A 15,139-nucleotide genomic window follows, 5' to 3' on the forward strand; every position below is an offset into this window, starting at 1 on the left:
ACCGGATATACGCAGTCGCAGCTTCCTATTTTATAGATAGGCCCTTTAAAGTTTCTAAAACATATCGGTACTTATGCATTTAGGGTTGTATTTTACTAATGTGCTCACAATTTATTTTCTAGTGACCGATGCCATGGCCGGGGATGAGAATTTGCCCGAAAAAGTCGGCGACACTAATGGTTCTTGCGAGAGGACTGACCCAAAGGAGCACACAGTATCTCCACATGGTGGACAGGACGGCACAAAACTGCATAACCAGGACCCTAATTACAAAACCTGTTGGGTGGCGGAGAACGGTGTCTGTGAAAGAGACCCAACAGATGTCCGACAGCACCCACTGAAAATAAACAGTCCCATGCAAACATCTGTTATGGGGAGCAATGGATATATATTAAACAAATCTGTTGTCCATCAACAGCCTTTACGGACCTCAAGCTCCTCTCCGCTAAGCGGCCATGCTGCAAAGACTATTCCTGGAGCTGCTCTCAAGACTAAAGTGGCCTCCAATGTATATGTACCCACAGCCCCTTCTCCCGCTCCCCCTCAGGTGGGAGATCAAGTTCAAGACGAGAGCCCAAAGATTACAGATTCTTCTGTATCGGACTCAAAAGCTTACAGAGCACGGAAAACCCTGCCAAGGTCTGCCTGCAGTTCGGTAAGGGGAACAGCCATGATGTTTTAGCCATCTACCCATGTACATTTACTAATATACATGTGACTAACAGAGAACATACAGATTATACCCCAGAGCTGCACTCACTATTCTGCTGGTGCAGTCACTGTGTACATACATTACATTACTGATCCTGAGTGACATCCTGTATTATACCCCAGAGCTGCACTCTCTATTCTGCTGGTACATACATTACATTACTGATCCTGAGTTGCATCCTTTATTATACTCCAGAGCTGCACTCACTATTCAGCTGGTGCAGTCACTGTGTACATACATTACATTACTGATCCTGTACTGATCCTGAGTTACATCCTGTATTTTACCCCAGAGCTGCACTCACTATTCTGCTGGTGCAGTCACTGTGTGCATACATTACATTACTGATCCTGTACTGATCCTGAGCTACATCCTGTATTATACCCCAGAGCTGCACTCACTATTCTGCTGGTGCAGTCACTGTGTACATACATTACATTACTGATCCTGTACTGATCTTGAGTTACATCCTGTATTATACTCCAGAGCTGCACTCACTATTCTGCTGGTGCAGTCACTGTGTGCATACATTACATTACTGATCCTGAACTGATCCTGAGTTACATCCTGTATTATACCCCAGAGCTGCACTCACTAATATACTGGTGCAGTCACTGTGTACATACATTACTGATCCTGAGCTACATCCTGTATTATACCCCAGAGCTGCACTCACTATTCTGCTGGTGCAGTCACTGTGTACATACTGTACATTACATTACTGATCCTGTACTGATCCTGAGTTACATCCTGTATTATACTGCAGAGCTGCACTCACTATGCTGCTGGTGCAGTCACTGTGTACATACATTACATTACTGATCCTGAGTTACATCCTTTATTATGCTCCAGAGCTGCATTCATTGTTCTGCTCTCATTGGAAAAAGTAAAATCTATTAGAAACGCCCGTGTCGGATGGGCCTATATATTTCTGGATGTGAATTATTTTTACCTTACGTCAGATCATATTTCCTATATTGCAAATCACCAGATGCTTCTCTGCGTTCTCGGAGATGTCAGCTCTGGTCCTGCAGACATAAAGAAGCTGTTCTTTTGTAGTCCTAGTATTGTGCTGTAATGGGGGGCTGAGTGGTTCGGAGCCATCACCCGGTGCAGTCATACCCGCTGATGTACGATCTGCTTTATTATAGGGGTCTGCATGGTGACACCCCCCCTGTGTGCACGAGGTCCCTGATAACAATACACCTGAGCACAAGGAAAGCTGCCAAGAATGTTATTGATACAAGCAGGAAAGGGGCAACTGGGCTGACGTGTGCGGCACCACCTTTCTCCAGCAGTGCAGATTTCAGTGAGGGACGCTGCTAGTCGGCTGGTAGCTGCTGGACGTTTAGTTAATGTCTCCACATGTCGTAATCTGGTTGGGGTACGACACACTCCCGATACTGATCAGATCTCTCTATTTCCCGGCTTCTGTACCTCGGCTCGGTCCCAGGCAGTGGTGGCGTCTGTGTTGTATGGGTCCCCTCCACATTCATGGGGACAGAGCTTAAAGGGATCGTCCCATAAATGCTGTGGGGTTTTACTTTTATGGCCCTGTAAAATATAAAGCACTCACCTTACTGATTCCTGACAACTCTTTCCCGATGTTGCCCAAGTTACCTTTTCTGACCGCTGCAACAAAGCAGTAGCCAAATTTGCCAGTGATTGGCTGCAGCAATTACATGTCAATACAACCACAACAGGATGTTACATAGACAGACTTTTGTAGAGATATGTGCCCACTGATTGGCTGCAGCAGTTAAATGGTCATCTGCTGGAAGGGACTGGGGCAGTGTTAGAAAATGAGTAGCTGGGCAGTGATCCTGGGGATGGTGGCCAGTGATCCCGGTAATGTGGGCAGTGATCCTGGTAATGTGGGCAGTGATCCTGGTAATGTGGGCAGTGATCCTGGTAATATGGGCAGTGATCCCGGGATGGTGGGCAGTGATCCCGGGATGGTGGGCAGTGATCCCGGGATGGTGGGCAGTGATCCCGGTAATGTGGGCAGTGATCCTGGTAATGTGGGCAGTGAGTGATCCTGGTAATGTGGGCAGTGAGTGATCCTGGTAATGTGGGCAGTGAGTGATCCTGGTAATGTGGGCAGTGATCCCGGGATGGTGGGCAGTGATCCCGGGATGGTGGGCAGTGATCCTGGTAATGTGGGCAGTGATCCTGGTAATGTGGGCAGTGAGTGATCCTGGTAATATGGGCAGTGATCCCGCGATGGTGGGCAGTGATCCCGGGATGGTGGGCACTGATCCTGGCGTGTGCCCTCATGCCTAATAGCAACCACACTGTTTGGTTCAGACGCTCTGTTTCGGTGCAGTTTCTCATGCTGAGATCTGACTGTCTAGAGTTACAGGCCGAGGCCTGAGGCTGCAGTACTGGGATCCCCTGATGTCTGCCCGCTGCAGTGTTGTCATAGACGCTATGTGGGTTATATCTGTCACGCTGGATTCGCTTTGGTCTTCTCGGCTCATTGGCACCTGGCAGAAAACATGTATGGAACATGATGTCATCAGATCCTCAGTAGTGCAGCCTCAGGCTTTGGGCCTATAATGTCAAGTGATCATATCTCTGCACAGAAGTGCCATATCACAACATAACTTTCTCATGCATACCGGACCTTTTCCAGACTCCTCACCTCCTGGTTTATTACTTGTAATCACATATATGTGTAAAGTGGATAAAGACTTTATAGAAATATGTAAAGACTATGCGGCCCCCTATTTGTAAGGTAATGGCAGCACCCCGTCTGACCCGGCCCCCGCTGTCACCTCGGTAGCTCCTGTGATTCCAGTCTTCCTCCTCTTTCCCTGCCCTATGATAATGGCTCCTGCCTTCTCTTATAGCCCGTACATAAGGATTCCAGCGAGTCGTCGGAGCAAATGGAAAGCGTGGAAGATTCTGCTGCCAAAAACGGTTTGGAGAGTGGGAAACAGCCGCCCGTCCTTCAGCCCAGCACAACACCAGAGCTGCCACCTCAGGGTCATAGCGGGGCGAGGCTGCAGTCAGGTAAGGGGGCCGCACCGAGGACCGGTCACTCCACGTGAGCCACGACCTCGACTAATAGAACACTGTGCCTCGTTTTAGCGGCAGTGGCCTCTCGGAAAAAGAAACGACGGATGGGGACATACAGTCTGCTACCGAGAAAGAAGACCAAAGTACTGAAGCAGAGAACGGTCCTGGAGATGTTCAAGAGCATGGCACATTCCTCCTCCAGTCCCAAGGTGAGGGATGTTCTGCGACAAGCGGCTGCCCTTACCCACTGATCTCGCTGCCTCTTGGAGCATTTTGTGCACAGTTCTGCTCCTTATCTTGTAACAAAATGGTAAAAAAGAAGAAAAAAATCCACAGTTGTTTTTTGGGTTTAATGGAGCTCATTTTGCAGTTACAATGACCTAACAGCGTGTTTCTCCAAGTCAGTAGGAATACCGCAATACCAAACCTGTATAGTAGGCTGGTATTGTTTGTTTTCTTTAATTACCATTTCAGTAGCTCAATATATATATATTTTTAATAAAGTTTTGTGGCGCTGTTTTTTTCAGGACCCATAGCTTTTTGTGTATTACCATCAATGTAGCTGTGTTGGGGCTTTTTTTTTTTTTGCGCGGCAAGCTGGTGTTCATTCATATGAATTTTTGGGGTACATTGTGATCACTTCTATGTTTTTTTGGTTTTTCTTTTTGAGTGGTGCTGAGGCAGCCAAAAACCCCCTGCAATTTTGGCATGTTGATTTTCTTCCTTTTTATATCGTTTACCAATCAGATTAATATTCTATTTTGATTGGACTTTTTCGGTCACTGAGATACCAAATACATTACTTTTGAATTTTTTTTATGTTTCTTGGAGAATTTATATGACCAGCACGGGGGGCTTTAGCTGGTCCCCGGTTGTCACAGCATCAGCTCCCTACCGTTGCATTGCGGAGGGAACCGATAGGCACCTGAATGAATGCCTAGGTCAGATGTCGATGCTTAAATGTCGCTGTCAGTCACGGATCTCGGCTGTAATGTCAGATGTCGGCATTTTTATGGTCCATGAGTACAGTATTGGCCTCTTCGCCCCCCAACACAAACTCGCCAACCTCCTGGATTTGAGGCTGTTGAGGGGGTCAGGAGACCCGCTGGCGGTCGTACACGGACATGTGATTCCGGCCTTAGTATTAGTCCCCCTGTATTACATCCCTGGCTCAGTGGTTGATTGTGATTATTGCTGTCACTACATTGTTTGCTTCCCACCGTAGAGTGATAAGGACTCCGAGGCTCCTCACATGAATGGAGAAAATATAGACATGGATTCAGAAGAAGATGAAGAATACTCTGAAGACCCGGAGGAAGACGATTATCAGAGCGGAGAACCAAGTGTCTCTGAAAACCAGGAGGAGGACAGTGCTTCCAAATATGTCACAGCAGAGACCGACAGCCTGAAGAAGGTATTCACCTGGATCATGGGCAACCCCCCTGATTAGCGTTCGCTGCCTAGGCTTTTAGACTATGATGTTTCCCCCTATTGACATCGTCCATTGTTGTGTACAGGGAGATGAACACGTGTGAATTGTTAGCCTAGAGATCTGTTGATTGCTTCTCATAGGCTGCAATTGCAACAGTGACACCTGCAGGCCAGATTAGGAACTGAAGATCATATATAATTATACTAAAATGTTATACGTTATATCATTTGTGTTATATATGAATGCATCGGTGTTTTTGTCTATTTTTGTTGTTAAGGGAATCATACAGCACAATTCTTTCATATGCTTATACAGAATCACACTGCAGGATGGCATGATGCTGTTTTGTGAGCAGCTTTGGATTATAGGGGTCTCATGTGCACAGATCCTCTATGGCGGCATGCTGGTTCTGTAGTACTGGACAGCAGGCATGCCATATGGTGCCACCCTGAGACACCATTTTTACCTCTTGCCATAATGCAACACAATACGACATATGATGGATGTTTATGAGCGATGGGCCTATTGAGCCACATTACAAAATTAGCCAGACTGTATGAAGTGATAGGGTCACGTTTAGGATAAACGCTCAGTGGATTCTCTGTCAGTATTTTCCGGATACTACGATAGCAGCGTTGTGGATGAGGCTTCACGAAATCTTCATAGAAAATCCGGAGCGTAAATTGAGCAGCACCGTGGGTTTAATTTCTGCCATGAAAATGCCAACATTTCACCTAGAATAAGTCCTCATGGTAATGTTCCCATTAACGCCGATGGTTCTCACCTTTATGTAATGATTTATCTGTCACCCAGGTGGATGACATAGAATCTGAAGCCGAGGAGGAGGCCGAGTCTATGGAATCCCAAGAGGAGGAGGACGATGATGAATCGGATTTAGTGAGTACTGATCTGGGGGAAAGGATGAATAATGTGTGTTAGGATCATTTCTATATGTTTTTCTTTCCATGCTTATTGATGTAGTAATGGTCAGGTCTAGTTTCCCTGGTTTTGGGAATTGCATGCACTGAATGTATTGCATTATATGCAGATTAATAAGCTAAGTGCGCTTAAGTTGATTTACTGGTGAAGGAGAAGTAATGAACGAGGAAAGGATGTGGGCCGGAAATAATTGTATTATGTGCCCCAATGTATGTAATGGAGAGACTTCATTAGGAAGAAAAGCCCGTGTAAATGTCGTATCTTATAAAGCAAGACGCAGCGTGAATGTGGATCGTCCGGAAGGAAACTTTAAAGGGGACACTAATATCAACATATGATGTGTAATTGTGCTACCCGGGAGTGTGCGATTGTAGGTCTGTGCTGCAGAAAGCGCTGGATTCTAAGAGGATGTATACAGTATATCACAAAAAATAAAAATTATCCCATGTAAAATATATAAAGTTTATTTAAAAAATATTATAATGTAATAACTTCCATGGAGTTGGCATGCCTGGTGGGCACAGCCTAGCGGAGCACCGCCGAAGGTATCTATGATTTCTGGTTCAGGCTGGGTGCTGCCGTCATGGGGCTCTCCCCCGCCCAGCCGCACTCAGGATGGGACCGGATGTGATGTAACTACCGGGGCGCGGGTCACCACGCATGCGCCGTATCCAAACACATTGATTAAAATTAGATACAGCCCTCCTAGGAAGCCCACGCGAAACGCGTTGTGCTAAGGCCGGGTTCAGATTTGCATTTGGGGGCTTTGTAGAGGGCTGCTTCCTTCCCCGCTATGTCCTGCCTACTTCAGCATGCATCCTGCGTACCTATCTTTAACATTGGGTACGCAGGACATGCAGATGCGTCGTTTTGACACGCCCGCTGTCCGTAAAAAACGCAACTTGTTGCGTTCCTGTGCAGTCGACGGGGGCGTCAAAACAACGCATCCGCATGTCCTGCTTACCCAATGTTAAAGATAGGTACGCAGGATGCATGCTGAAGTAGGCGGGACATAGCGGATGAAGTACGCAGCCCTCCACAAAGCCCCCAAATGCAAATCTGAACTCTGCCTTACAGCGTCTGCTCCCAGGTGGATATAATGGGTAAGGACACAATTTAGCTTTATCTTTGCAGCTTTTGTTTCCCTTAAAGCGATATACACCTCATTACTCAACTAGTGACATACATCTGACTTATATATTCTACAAATGGTCCATGAACTAGTGTGTGTTTGTCGTTTGGGAACAATGACTGCATGAGCACTAGCACTTTATGAGACTTGCTGATACTTTTTGTCCCCCCCCCCCCCCCCCATCCACTACACTTACTGGGGACTATGTGCTTTACACCTGTGTAGATCAAATATCCACTTTGTTTTTCTATGTGAATTGTGTTATTCAGTTTTTATATTATATTTTTTTAAATAAACTTTATATATTTTATATGGGTTAATTTTTGCTCTTCTTTTATGCGTTTTCAATAATTATGGGAGTGTCCCGTGCTAAAATACCGTAGCTCCCCTTACCACTTGGTATAGGGTCTGACTTACTATTATTATTATTATTATTAGTATTATTATTATGTGTTCTATTTCAAGGATTTTGGTTATATCACAAAAAATGAGTACAACCCTCATTTTTGTAAATACTTTATTATATCTTTCATGGGACAACACTGAAGACATGACACTTTGATACAATGTAGTCAGTGTGCGGCTTGTGTAACAGTGTAAATTTAGTGTCCTCTAAATAAATCAACACGCTGCGATTGATGTAGAAACTGCTGGCAACAAAAGTGAGTGCACCCCTAAGAGAAAATAGCCAAATTGTGCCCAAAATGTCAATATTTTGGGTGGCCACCGTCATTTCAAGCACTGCCTTAACTCTCTTGTGTATGGAGGTCACTAGAGCTGCACAGGCTACCACTGGAATCCTCTTCCCTCCTCCATGACGACTTCATGGAGCTGGTGGATGCTGGAGACCTTGCACTCCTCCACCTTCTGTTTGAGGATGCCCCACAGATGTTCAATAGGGTTTAGGTCTGGAGACATGCTTGGCCAGTCCAGCACCTTTACCCTCAGTTTCTTTATAAGGCAGTGGCATCTTGGAGGTGTGTTTAGGGTCGTTATTTTGGAATACTGCCCTCGGCCCAGTTTCTAAAGGGAGGGAATCATGCTCTGCATCAGTAAGTCACAGTACATGTTCTCATTCATGGTTTCCTCAATGATCTGTAGCTCCCTACAGCCCGCAGCACTCAGCCCCAAACTGTGACATTCCCACCACCATGCTGGGCTGTAGGCAAGACATACCAGTGACATTCCCACCACCATGCTGGGCTTTAGGCAAGACATAACATGTTGTGTGGTCTGAGCACTGACAGGCGGACCCCCCTACCCCTGTAAGCTCTGCAGCAATGTGTATGGTCTGAGCACTGACAGGCGTACCCCCCACCCCTGTAACCTCCACAGCAATATGTGTGGTCTGATCACTGACAGGCGGACCCCCCACACCCCTGTAACCTCTGCAGGAATGTGTATGGTCTGAGCACTGACAGGCGGACCCCCCCCCACCCCTGTAACCTCTGCTGCAATGTGTGTGGTCTGAGCACTGACAGGCGGAACCCCCACCCCTGTAACCTCTGCAGCAATGTGTGTGGTCTGATCACTGACAGGCTGACCCCCCACACCCCTGTAACCTCTGCAGCAATGTGTATGGTCTGAGCACTGACAGGCGGACCTCCCCCCCCCCCCCCCCCCCCCACCCCTGTAACCTCTGCTGCAATGTGTGTGGTCTGAGCACTGACAGGCGGAACCCCCCACCCCTGTAACCTCTGCTGCAATGTGTGTGTGGTCTGAGCACTGACAGGCAGACCCCCCACCCCTGTAACCTCTGCAGCAATGTGTATGGTCTGATCACTGATAGGCGGACCCGCCCACCCCTGTAACCTCTGCAGCAATGTGTATGGTCTGATCACTGATAGGCGGACCCCCCACCCCTGTAACCTCTGCAGCAATGTGTATGGTCTGATCACTGACAGGCAGACCCCCCCACCCCTGTAACCTCTGCAGCAGTGTGTATGGTCTGAGCACTGACAGGCGGACCCCCCCACCCCTGTAACTTCTGCTGTAATGTGTGTGGTCTGAGCACTGACAGGCGGACCCCCCCACCCCTGTAACCTCTGCAGCAATGTGTGTGGTCTGAGCACTGACAGGCTGAACCCCCCCCTCCACCCCTGTAACAATGTGTATGGTGTGAGCACTGACAGGCGGACCACCCACCCCTGTAACCTCTGCAGCAATGTGTGTGGTCCGAGCACTGACAGAGACCCCAAACCCCTGTAACCTCTGCAGCAATGCACATGATCTGAGCACTGACAGGCTGACTCCCCTACCCCTGTAACCTCTGCTGCAATGTGTGGTCTGAGCAATGACAGGCGGACCCCCTGCCCCCGTAACCTCTGCAGCAATGTTGACACTCATACGTCTATTCTGAAAAGACAGCCTCTGTTTCTGACCTTCTTTGGTTGACCGTGGCGAGGCCAGTTCTGAGTGGGACCTGTGACAAGCCATCGTGCTGCACCTCAGTGTCAGGGTGTTGGCAATCTTCTTATAGACTAGGCCATCTTTACAAGAGCAACAATTCTTTTTTTTTTTTTCCAAGATCCTCAGAGTTCTTTGCCATGAGGTGCCATGATGCACTTCCAGTGACCAGTTTGGGAGAATGCGAGAGCTTAACACCAAATTTACCATCCCTGCTCCGCATTCACACCTGAGCGCTTGTAATACTAATGATGTGTAGAAATTTACCGCACACTCGATATTGGTATGATGCAAAAAAAGGTTTTATGCCAAATTAATTCAAAAACAATATACAAAAGGTTGCCACATTGATATTTGTAGAGAGAACTCAACGTTTCGACCCTCCCGGGTCTAAGGGTACCGTTACACTAAACGATTTACCAACGATCACGACCAGCGATACGACCAGCGATACGACCTGGCCGTGATCGTTGGTAAGTTGTTGTGTGGTCGCTGGAGAGCTGTCACACAGACCGCTCTCCAGCGACCAACGATGCCGAAGTCCCCAGGTAACCAGGGTAAACATCGGGTTTCTAAGCACAGGGCCGCGCTTAGTAACCCGATGTTTACCCTGGTTACCATTGTAAATGTAAAAAAAACCAAAAACCCTACATACTCACATTCCGGTGACTGTCACGTCCCCCGGCGTCAGCTTCCCGCACTGACTGTGTCAGTGCCGGCCGTAAAGCACAGCGGTGACGTCACCGCTGTGCTCTGCTTTTACTTTACGGCCGGCGCTCACAGTCAGTGCGGGAAGCTGACGGCGAGGGACGTGACAGACATCGGAATGTGAGTATGTAGTGTTTTTTTTTTTTTTACATTTACAATGGTAACCAGGGTAAACATCGGGTTACTAAGCGCGGCCCTGCGCTTAGTAACCCGATGTTTACCCTGGTTACAAGCGAACACATCGCTGGATCGGTGTCACACACACCGATCCAGCGATGACAGCGGGTGATCCAGCGACGAAATAAAGTTTCAAACGATCTGCTACGATGTACGATTCTCAGCGGGGTCCCTGATCGCAGTAGCGTGTCAGACACAGCGAGATCGTATGTATATCGCTGGAACGTCACGGATCGTGCCATCGTAGCGACCAAAGTGCCACTGTGAGACGGTACCCTTATTCATGGGGTTACTAGGAAAGCAAAAACAACAGTATAAATAGCTGTTCGTCATATATCAACGTTCTAGACATTTGTAACAAAATAACATGAAATAAAACAACAATATAACACCAAAAATTAGAAATAAAATTAAAAACAGGCAACCAGAGGTGGTGAAAGACTTGCAATAAGGAGCAACGAAAATCAACATCTGGCAATAAGTTAGGTCAGGTAAGTAGTAACATGTAAAGTGCGTTTTAATTACCTCTGATCCTTGGTACATATACATAACAGTGGCAGTGGTAGAGGGTATGCAAACGATCCCTTCCAGGCATAACCTGTCATTATGATAAGATGTCTATTTTATTATACTGTATAGATAGACAGTTCATGTACAGAAGTTTTGTTAGTATAGCAGGATAAGGGAAGGGACCCCTGGTGGTCCTAGGTGCATGTAGCTATGGAGGATGTATTATGTAATAAGTATGGTATTGGAGTCCCCATATAGATGATCAAGTTAGTGATGTATTAAGACATACAGGAAAGGTCCCATAAGGTGTGTCCTAAGTGGACTTGTTTATTAGCAGCCCTAGATGGAGGAAATAGTATTGGTATGTGTGGCAGTTAAAGTGTCCATTTATCCGGTACCCGTCCCATGAAGTGTGTCAATGCTAGTGTAAGTCATAGTATGTAAAAGATATAACGAAGTATACTGCAATAAAGAGACTCCATTGGATACCTTGTTGCAGGGCCAGATACAATCTCTGTGTCCCGGGTAGATGGAGCCTGATTGAAAGGGCCGTCACGTTATGGAAAGGCCTGTCAGTTAGATGGGTATACATAGATAAATAAGAAGTAATGCAGGGTGACTAGCAAAAAAAGGGGGGAGGGGGGGGCGGCGGCGAGCGGCATCTGTACCTGTGACTCCAATACCATACTTATTACATAATACATCCTCCATAGCTACACGCACCTAGGACCACCAGGGGTCCCTTCCCTTATCCTGCTATATTAACAAAACTTCTGTACATGAACTGTCTATCTATACAGTATAATAAAATCGACATCATAATGACAGGTTATGCCTGGAAGGGATCGTTTGCATACCCTCTACCACTGCCACTGTTATATATATATATGTACCAAGGATCAGAGGTAATTAAAACGCACTTTATATGTTACTACTTACCTGACCTAACTTATTTTCGTTGCTCCTTATTGCAAGTCTTTCACCACCTCTGGCTGCCTGTTTTTAATTTTATTTCTAATTTTTGGTGTTATATTGTTGTTTTATTTCATGTTATTTTGTTACAAATGTCTAGAACGTTGATATATGACGAACAGCTATTTATACTGTTGTTTTTGCTTTCCTAGTAACCCCATGAATAAGACCCGGGAGGGTCGAAACGTTGGGTTCTCTACAAATATCAGTGTGGCAACCTTTTGTATATTGTTTTTGAATTAATTTGGCATAAAACCTTTTTTTGCATCATACCAATATCGAGTGTGCGGTAAATTTCTACACATGATTGACTAGACCACACGGTCTCTTTTACCAGCACCTCCTTGTCCCTGACCTGAGTGCACACCATTATTCCTACATTTGTAATACTAATGAGTCACATGACATCAAGGAGAGAAAATGGCTAATTGGCAACAATTTGGCCATTGTCACTTAGGGGTGTACTCACTTTTGTTGCCAACGGTTTAGATATTAATGACTGTGTGCTGAGTTATTTACAGAGCACCACATTTAGTTATACAGGCCGTACACTGACTACTTTATGTTGTATCAAAGTGTCAGATCTTCAATGTTGTCCCATGAAAAGATGTAAAATGTTTACAAAAATGTGAGGGGTGTACTCACTTTTGTGATATACTGTACATATAGCGAAATATATAAATTATATATACGATGAAATAAATTGTTATGTGTAACAATGAGAAATGACACGGAAAAAGTATTGAACACATGAAGAAAATGAGGTGCAATAAGCCATGGAAAGTCATGACACAAGCTGAGATCTATCAGTAATGAGAAAGCCATCCTGCCTCTTAGCCAAAAATAATATCAGCTGGTTCAACTGATGGGCTGTAAAAAGGTGTCTCATTACCAAGGAGCCACACGAGAAATATCTCATGATGGGTAAAACCATTGAACTGTCTCAAGACATTCACAACCTTATTCTTGCAAAACATACTCATGGCATTGGTTACAGAAGAACTTCTGAACAACTGAAGGTTGCATTGGGCACTGTTGGGGCCATAATCTGGAAGCGGAAAGAACATAATTTCACCATAAACCGGCCACTACCAGGTGCTCCATGCAAGATTTCAGATAGAACAGTGAAATTATCTATCATACGAATTGTTCAAGAGCCAAAGGCCACCTGTGGAGAGCTACAGAAAGACCTGGAATCAGCAGGTACAATTGTTTGAGACAAAATGATAAGTAATGCACACAACCTCCATGGCCTGTATCCACACTCACCGTGCAAGACTCCATTGCTGAACAAAAAGCTTTTTCAAGCTCTTTTAAAGTTTGCTCAATAATATTTAGCCGAGTCTTTGAAATACTGGGAGACTGTAGTCTAGTTATATGAGAACAAAATCAAACTCTTTAGTTGCCATAATATATACCTTGTTTGGAGTCCAAAAGGGACTGAATTTCACCCCCAAATCACCATACCTACAGTGAAGTTTGGAGGTGGGAGCATCATGGTGTGAGGCTGTTTTTCATCGTCTACCAGGATGGTGAAGATAAAATGAAGGTGGACATTTTAGAAAGACAATGATCCCAAACACACAGCCAAGGAAACTCAATTTGTTTCAGAGAGAGAAAATAATGCTGCTAGAATGGCTGAGCCGATCACCGGATCCTGGATCCAATAGATAATGTATGGAAGGAAATAAAGCTCAGAGTCCTTAGGAGGAGCCCACAGGACGTTCAAGATGTGAAGAGTGTTTGTGTGTAAGAATGGGTCAAAATCACACCTGAGCAATGCCTGCGACTAGTTTCTCCATGAAGATGTCGTCACCAACAAAGGCTTTTGTACGAAATATTGATTACATTTCAGTAAGCATGCTCAGTACTTTCTCCCTCTGTCATTTCTCATTATTACGCATAACTTAATTAATGGACATCTATGGTTTGATTTTGTTTGCCTGTGTGGATTGAATGGGTTGTTACCAACATCTGGTGAGAATTTCTTGTCAATAGCATATTTAGAAATATATTTACTTAGAAAATTGGTGATGTGTTCAACATTTATTTCACCCACTGCATATGGTCATGATATTTAATGTTTATGTCCTCGTAGAGCTCGGAGTCCAGTTTACAGAGGAAGAATCTGAAAAGGCAAAAAGGCCTCTCTGACAGTCCATGGATGACAAAAAACACCAAGCAGAAAGGGCAGAGTGAAGCAAAGCCAAACCCGCTTTTCGGTAACGGAACATTTCACAAATGGGACCGGCATACAGAGAGTAATCCACTAGTCACTATGGACGTGGTTCCTGTCACTCCCATCAACAAGATTGGGGCTGTTAGAAAGTTCATCCCTAGTAAGCATCTGGTCAGTCATGTGTCCTCTGAGTCGCTGTGCTAACCACAGGGGAGGCAGAGTTCCCATCCTGGTGCCCCTGGGCTACTCGCACTTTTCGTAGTGTATCTGTAGGGGCCGTTGCAGGGGCGGAAACATACAGAAGATGGCGCATATGGAAGAACAGTCCAATAGTTCTGTCTATGACAGACACTGCTTACTTCGTGCACCAATCTTATGTCCTCCCAACGGCTTCATGAAGCACAGACTTTATAGGGTTACTCTGTCGCCTCATTGGGGGACACAGGACCATGGGTTTTATGCTGCTGTCCACTAGGAGGCGACACTATGCATAATCTGAAAAAGATTAACCGTGGCTCCTCCTCTGCAGTATACACCCCTGGACGGCGTCAGCCTTCTCCAGTTTTTGCTTAGTGTTGCATAGGAGGCACACCTAGATTTTTTACTCCGTTTTTTTCCGACGGATTACAGATGAAGAAAAGTGGGTCTCCTGTGAGACTCCCGGCATGGCTCCTTCCTCGGCCCCCTATTACGGGGTGCCCGGTTGAAGTAGAGATGGCTATTCCCCATGTTGCTCCTTCCCCAGTCCCTCGGGTGCTGGTTCGAAGTCGAGACCCCCCTCCTTCCCCAATTCCTGTTGGTTTCTGGGTTGAGGTCGAGCCAAGGCTCGTGCATGCCACCCAGCGGTTCCCTCGCTTCTTCAAGCAGGAGTCATAGTACCGGTTCCCACGGCTGGGCGCTTCCGAGGGTTCTATTCCAATCTATTCGTAGTCCCCAGGAAAGGAGGCAGCG

At 46.0% G+C, this 15,139-nt stretch overlaps 1 protein-coding gene across 20 annotated transcripts in view; it reads left to right on the plus strand.

Moving 5' to 3' along the window:
- EHMT1 (euchromatic histone lysine methyltransferase 1) overlaps positions 1-15,139 on the plus strand; it is a 109,788-nt gene that overhangs the window by 60,076 nt on the left and 34,573 nt on the right. For 13 of the 20 annotated variants that reach the window (XM_077284231.1, XM_077284238.1, XM_077284230.1 and 10 more), the window contains 6 exons: positions 123-655; positions 3,565-3,727; positions 3,806-3,942; positions 4,959-5,147; positions 5,979-6,062; positions 14,108-14,348. In XM_077284231.1, the coding sequence (XP_077140346.1) occupies positions 123-655; positions 3,565-3,727; positions 3,806-3,942; positions 4,959-5,147; positions 5,979-6,062; positions 14,108-14,348 (1,347 nt within the window). The remainder of the gene's footprint in view (positions 1-122; positions 656-3,564; positions 3,728-3,805; positions 3,943-4,958; positions 5,148-5,978; positions 6,063-14,107; positions 14,349-15,139) is intronic. The other 7 variants (XM_077284242.1, XM_077284244.1, XM_077284245.1 and 4 more) reach the window with 1 other exon arrangement.

The sequence above is a fragment of the Ranitomeya variabilis genome, chromosome 2 (genome assembly GCF_051348905.1).
Source record: "Ranitomeya variabilis isolate aRanVar5 chromosome 2, aRanVar5.hap1, whole genome shotgun sequence".
Lineage (NCBI taxonomy): Eukaryota > Metazoa > Chordata > Amphibia > Anura > Dendrobatidae > Ranitomeya > Ranitomeya variabilis.